This window comes from Parasteatoda tepidariorum, chromosome 10, assembly GCF_043381705.1.
Source record: "Parasteatoda tepidariorum isolate YZ-2023 chromosome 10, CAS_Ptep_4.0, whole genome shotgun sequence".
NCBI classification, from domain to species: Eukaryota; Metazoa; Arthropoda; class Arachnida; order Araneae; family Theridiidae; genus Parasteatoda; species Parasteatoda tepidariorum.
In genome coordinates this window covers 14644037-14651616 of record NC_092213.1, presented here as the reverse complement: position 1 = coordinate 14651616, position 7580 = coordinate 14644037, and the positions used below count along the sequence as shown (strand labels likewise).

The window sequence follows — 7580 nt, the reverse complement described above, 5'->3', positions numbered from 1 at the left end:
CCCCCCCCCCCATCAAGTTCTGGCCACTCCAAGAAGAGATATTTAACTTATAATTATTGATAAAATAACAATAAATAGTAAAATATTTTTTCAGAAATATATTTAAGACTTAAATATATAATAGAAGTTTTTGAAAATTTACACCCTAAAATGCATCGCTTACAATGACTATGTGAAGATAGGTCATGAAATACTTATCTCAGTTACTTAAAAAAGTAAAAAAAAAAATTATCACCTCTGTTTTAATATATGATGCATTTCACTACAAATTTACAAAGAAAACAAAGTTAAAATTTATCTTTCTACTTGATTTTATAAAAGATTGGGTGTTCACATTAAAATAATTCTTTCAAATTTTATTCTTTTAAAAACACATCAAATGTTTTTGAAACACAATAAAGTAAAATATTATTAGTATAACCAATTGGCAATTTAATAAAATAATAACAAGTTAATTTTTTTTTAAATTATCATCAAAAGAAATATGAATAAAAGAGATACAGTAACTAACAATTTTATAAATTCTGTAAATTATAAAAAAAATTTCTAAGGCCAAGATAAGAAGATAATTACAGAGTGGTGTGAATTACATGAAATAAAAGATATAAACAGAATATATAAAATTGATCTCTTAACACTTTGATTATACCAAATCTGAATCCAATTATGTTAAACAGGAAATACATTTCTTACATCATGGGTCTTTGCATCTCAGAGTTAAACAAATTAATAAGCATTTTTACAAAATGAAATGTAATAAAGGAATAAAATGCTTCTAAAATTAACAACAAAAATCATAAATACATAGAATTTATATGGATTTGATAAAAGTATGTTTAACGAAGAAATGCTGAGGCTCCCAAAAAGAATTTATAACTAAAAGCAACTTTTAATTTTCCTAATTAGCTAATTCTATTATGCTCTAACTATGTATGAAAAGCCATAACAAATTCAACAAGTTTAAATTGTTAAAACAATCAGTCTAAATCAAGAACATAGCTTCACAACCTAAGTATGAATCAGAGAAATATAAACAATAACAGTCCTGTTTGGCATAATAAACATTTTAAATAATTTTAAAGCCTGATTGAAGTTTTGTACTTAATATATTTCTGGAAATAATTTAGTAAACTGTTTTATGACAAAATGTAGTTGCAAAATATAATATTGGTAAGAAAAATATGAATGATAAAATGACTAATTTAAAGTAAACTTATGAGAATAAAAATCATTGTGTTAATAAAAACAGTAAAAGAAATTTTATTCTTAGTAAAAAAAGCTAATCACTCTAAATGTAAGTAAAATTTGGGTCTTTAAGGCAAATAATTTTGTCTTAAAAATAATAATTTAAAAGGAATGACCCAAATGTTTTAATTATATTCATAAACCAATTATTTAAGAATGTTTGGTATTTACAAACTAGAGTGTTTTCATCGATACTTCCAGCATCTTCAAATAATAATGAAAACTAAGTAAAAACAATTTTCATATCCGTTAGAAGTTTAATAGATCAAACTTACCCCGCCAGCTTTCAAAAGTTTTTCTCTTAATTCCTGTGCAGGATTTTTAAAAGTCATTTTTTCCAAGCGAATATTGGAAAAAGTTGAGCCTACTTTCACATACAAGTCATAGTTAAATCGTACTTTCTTAGGTTCTTCATTCGACTTGAAGTATACATCTATAGGCATAGTAAAACTACCATATCCAGTTTCTGAGACTGCAAAAGGTGGTTCTTTTACAACTGTAAAATCAATATTTTTTTTTTTACTTTTAATCACTGATATGATTTTAAAAAATGCAATATACAAAATAATTAGACAAGATATAAAAACCATTTTGAAAGAAAATAAAAGAGGATAGATATTTAAAAGTTCGTTCAAGAATAATAATACACTTTTAATTCCTTACAATCGAGTCTTAACTTTTCTTCAATATAGAGTAAGTAATTTTAATAAATTCATTAGAACTAAAACTGTATTTGTTAAATCTAGATTACTCATAACTAGCTGCTCCCTGCAGTTTTGCCCGTAAAGTACTTTGATTTCAATTTCAACTATTTTCAAGAAATCTCTGCTATATTGTCCATTATATGTATGTATTGAATTTCAGTAATAATTTGAAATTTATCCAGCAGCCATTAAATCACACTACCATAAGTATGAGTTAAGGACATTTTAGCATAGTAGGCAAAAAAAACTTATAGAAACAATAGAAAAACGTCTTAGAAAGGCCATTTTAGGAAATATTAAAAAAAATTTAAAGAATTACTTCGTAACTAAGCTTTTATTTTCACACAAAATTATTCTAAATAAATATTTAATAAATAACAACTATTTTAAACTATCACATAAGACTCCCTGACCAAATGAATCTAAACAAATAGTTAATGTATAACTATTTATTCAATGCTACTTAAACTAGACAACCTAACAAAACGAATTACTTTAGATAACTTCAGTATTGTCAATTCAGATATAAAAATATCCATATTTTTGGTGCCACACAAGAGAAATATATATGTGTACAATGAATCCAAAATAAATAAAAAAATTATGGAACAGCCCAAATATGCAACCATAAAAATAACTACAGCTAAAAATCATACACTTTTTATTCAGCTATTAAATATACAGAAAATTTTAAATCTACTAGTTTATTCTAATTAAATACTAGAGATATAATGAATATTCAACCACTATTTGATCTAATTAGTTTTAAGGTGTTATAAATCACTATTAATAATTTTGTTTACACAAAATAACATGAATAATGCAATTTTAAAGTTCGCCCTCTTCCCTTCTAGTTTGTCTGCTATATTAAGATTTTGGATCACTAAATAAATACTTAAGTGGTCCTGTCTGACCAATAAATTTTCATTGTTGGTGTGAACCCTTGCAATAATAATTATTAGAACCAACTTCCTAATATAAACATTTAGAGAATAAATAATACCAAAGTCATGTAACTGAATCACACTTGATAAAATTTTCTGGGAAAAGCACAGCCTTGTCTTTCTTTAAATAGGAAATTTAACGATAAGAGGGACGTTGATAATGAAGTAAAAGAACTTTTATAACCTATCTAAAGGTGTTAAACTGCCAAAAAAGGTGGGGGGAAAAAATCATAAAAGGAAATTGTTTTTAAGCTGTAAAATTTAACTATCGAACATAACCAGAATGAACTTATCTAAACATAAATAAATTTTCTCTTTAGAGATTATGAAAGGTTCTTGCTTATAAAACTGAAAACATAAGTCCATTTCTTCAACATTATTTGTGTTTTATTAATGTTTTTCATATGAATATCAGATTAATGTTTTTCAGTTCATCACATGAATATTACAAAACAAAATTAGACAACTGCTGTTACATTTACTCCTGTTAATTATTAGAAAAATAACTATTCAAAAAACAACTTCTTCAAAAAATAAATTTGAAAGATAGGATGTGGTTATAAAATAATGCCTTAGGTCTCATGATCATACTAATTGTAGAATTTACGAGCAAATGAGTTCCGTGCTGTGGAAAACTAAGGGTAAAACCTTAATAAAAATTCATAACTATAGAATAAAATAGGCAGCGTTAGAAAAAAGGGTAACAAGATTGATAACGAGTGAAAATTATTTTTGGAAAAATGCACATAAAACAGTATAAGACGGTAACTTAGGAATTATTGAGTGCTAATTCAGTTATTACATAATATTACACATTTTGATAAACTTTTACGGTGTTAAGTGAGTGCCTTTCCAAAACTCAAAGTGCCTTTTCTGTGAAGAAGCACCCTGATTTTTTTTATTCCTAGGTAAAACTCTGATATACATTACAGATATATTAATATATATCTTTCTTTTTATGGAAATATTTGGTAGATGTAGGAAGAGTAACAAAGAAAGCTAAACATTTAAAGAATCTCTGAAAGAAAAGAAAAAAGAATTGACATCTATGTTATCCTTGTAAATTTTAAGATAAAACAATAGTAATGTAAAGCATGCAAATTATGAAATGTGAGACTTAATGAGACAATTAATAGCATTTTACATGTCTCTTTAATCATGGTTGAGAATAAAAATTGAACACTTTTAAAGTAAAATTCTAACACTGCAAAACTGATGTTTTGGGCTTAACTTAGATTTAAAAAAAAGTAAAGTTTAAAAAGTGTATCTTAAAATAAAAAATTCAAAAATGATGTATCGCAACTAATTACCTCTTTTAGGTTTTGGGAAGCTCGGATGAAGAGAAAATATAACTTTTTCAACAAAGTGTTCTATCTTATTGTCTTCCGCACCCCGAACAAAGACCGTCCAATCATGAGTGTGGCCATCAGGAGTTTCTTTAGGTTTCAAAACAGCTTTATGGCCAACTTCAATCTTTACTACTACAACTTCAGAGTTCTAAAATATAAAACAATTCATATATATAATAGAAAAAAATTAAATGACACTGATATGCTGCATTAAATCTTAAGCAAATTATTTTAATAGTCCATTTTTTAGAATTCTGGATCAGACTAGAACCCTGTGCAATGGAACATGAGAAACTGAAAAAATAAAATCATAATGGGGACAAACTTAAAAACCTGATTTTTAAATAATGTGAATAGAAATCACAATGCACGATTTTTAAATTGAGTGAATAAAAATCGCAACTCGTAACTTTTTAATCAGATAAATACAAAAATCAATGTTTGATATTAAAATTGTCTGAATAAGAATCGTGATATTAGCGGGTTTCGGCACAGTTCGAAATATTAAAAATGGCGAAAAATTCACCAAACCAAAGGAGTCAATGTATTATAAATTCTAAAAATATTAAAAAATATCTGGTTAACAAAACCATGAAGAAAAAAAATTTAAAAAACATAACAAGATAAATTAAAATTAAAGGGCACAAGACTTTTATGGAACATCAGGGAGTTGTTGATTTTTGAGAATATAGTTTTTGTTTTCGAATTTGAGGTTCATACTAACCCTTTACGGGTACATTAATTTTTTCATTTATGTAGCTATAGTTTTTAAATAAATGTGTTCGTTATAAAAAAGCAACTGTATCTTAATATAGCTTGATTCGTTACAGCATGTAAACATCTCGTTAACATGATTCAGCTAAAGTTTCAAAATTTCATTGAATTATAACTTCTTCATTATTAAAAAGGAATTCAGGGGTACACCCGGAATTCAATTACCACTATCCTGCATAGAAGTAAATGGACAAATTTCCATACATATAAGTGCATCAAAATAATATCAGGTTTCGGCGAATACACCCTGGCAAGCCAATATGGGTTTATTTGTTTTCTTTTAAAAATTTATTCGAAGTTAAACCAGGCGTGAAAGTGGAACGGAACAAAAAAAAGTCTGAAAATATCGATCAACTCAAATCATTAAAAAATAAATGAAAATTCAAATGAAACTAGTTTACACAGCAAGAAAACATTACAATTATTTACTAGTGGTGTAAATAACACCCCAGCAACATATTCGATGTAAGGGAGTGCACACTCCAAAAAGAAAAAACACAATGAGAAAAATGCAGTTTCATTTATAAGATATTTTTCAATTTACTTTATATATAATAGCCCTTACTTAAACTCTGAATATATTTATAAGATAGCAAGTTATTTTCTCGTATTATTAAGATAGATTTAATTTTAATGAAGCAATCCTGCAAGTCTTTAAAATGCTTCAATTTCCTAACTATTTCTAAATTCAGCCAGCAATTATGATTTTCATAAATAAAATTAATGATTATAAATACCTGAATGCCTCTTTTTTCTTGGTGCATTGTTTCATGGTATAATTTAAAATTGTTTGCAATAAGACTCAGATCCTATGCATAATACACACGAATGTTGTTTGCAGGAAATTTGTAAATATCACGAAAATTTATAACAGTATTACCTATTAAATACTTTTTTTAAAAAAATGAATGAACTTGAAGCTGACTATCAGGCATCAAAAAATTAATGGACAGAGAATTTTATAAAAATATTTATTAAATTCTAATAAATATAAATATTTATTTAAAGTGACTTAGATTTTAAATATATAAAGACAGGGGTCTGTTTAGGTTTTTCTGAGAGGTACCTATTTTGTGAAAATTTAGACATAATTTGTGAAAAATTAAAAATTATATTTAAATTTCAACACAAAAATATGGATTTATCGTTTCTTAAGGGATACAAAAATAAAATTTTAAGAAAAAGTATTTTGTGAAACTACCGTTATTCCTAATGTTGAATTTGTGAAACTACCGTTTTAACTAAAATTGAATTCGGGACGGTACTGCTAAACGGTAGTAAATTCAGCCTGGACAGACAGAAATATAGCCCAATATAAGGTAAAACAAGGTAAATCAATAACTATCATCAGAAAACTACTAAATTGAAAGAAATATATGCTGGTACGTACAATAATCAATATGAAGTTTTATGACAATTGATGATTTTTAAATAAATTTTGTCAAAATTAGGTCGACGAAAGGAAGACACTAGTTACAAGAGTCAATAAATTGCTCACAGAAATTGTTCAAATTGAGATTTTGTGTTTGCAGAAAAATTTCAATTCATCTAAATCTAGTAGGAATAAGATAGGGCATTTATAAATTTCTATTTTTATATATAGGTGTACATTGGCAATCCAATAAACCATAAAATAATGCACAAATGTTAAAAATTATTCTAACGTTTAGAAATTACACAAAAAGTCTAACGAATCTCATAGCTGTTAAGCAAATGAGTCATTTCATTTGGCCCAAGCAGGTACTGATATGGAACCACCAAATTTAAAACTTATTTACATAAACAATAAAAAAAATTTTAATTTAGATCACACAGCCTAATCTATTAATTTGTTTTAAAAAATCGGTATAAAGTATGGTAAAACATTTTTATAAAAAGACAATGAATAAAAATCATGATCCTCCAAGCTTTATGCATTTTTCAATTGATAAATAAAGTAAGTGAATAAAAAACGATATTCAGGATACCGAAAAAAGATAAAAACAAAACATATTAACTGTCAAGCAAGATAATTTGCCCCTTTTTCCATAAAAATATAATTTGACAAGAAAAATGAAAACATAAAACCTGAAGTAGAAATTTAAACTGAAGAAAAAATGCAAGAAACTAAATTTTTAATACATGACAATTTGTGGAACGAATTATATGTACCATAAATATAAATTGCAAAAATACTAACCATGCTTTTAAATACGTTAAGCGAACTTCAGAACATGAAATAAATTATGATTAATCAGAATAAGTACAATTTGGGCAATAAGTCTCTAAAGCATAAACCCCAAACCATGTTTATTTATTCTATTACAACATTGTTGCAGCAATTGATTCAATCTCGAAAACACAACAGAGAACAAAACTAATAGCAAACGCATTTCATGTTGTCATAAATAAATACATCAAATATAGTTATACAGATTAAGAAATAAAATAATCAATGACAAATAATATTATTTTGCGATTCTTTTCGACTTGTGCAACAAATATCATTTCGCGGTGCAACATTGTACATCTTAATGTTGCCAAACTGAGCAGGGTGAAATAAAAAAAAAAGAAAAGAAAAACAC

The 7580-nt window shown here is 26.2% G+C and overlaps 1 protein-coding gene across 3 annotated transcripts in view; it reads right to left on the bottom strand.

Annotated features, from left to right (window-relative positions):
- LOC107455160 (ENL/AF9-related super elongation complex transcription factor) overlaps positions 1–7580 on the bottom strand; it is a 42749-nt gene extending 35169 nt beyond the window's left edge. For all 3 annotated transcript variants that reach the window (XM_043049452.2, XM_043049454.2, XM_043049453.2), the window contains exons 1-3: positions 7196–7580; positions 4204–4390; positions 1521–1741 (exon numbers count right to left, since the gene is read on the bottom strand). In XM_043049452.2, coding sequence (XP_042905386.1) covers positions 1521–1741; positions 4204–4390; positions 7196–7198 — 411 coding nt within the window. In that variant the 5' untranslated portion in view covers positions 7199–7580. The remainder of the gene's footprint in view (positions 1–1520; positions 1742–4203; positions 4391–7195) is intronic.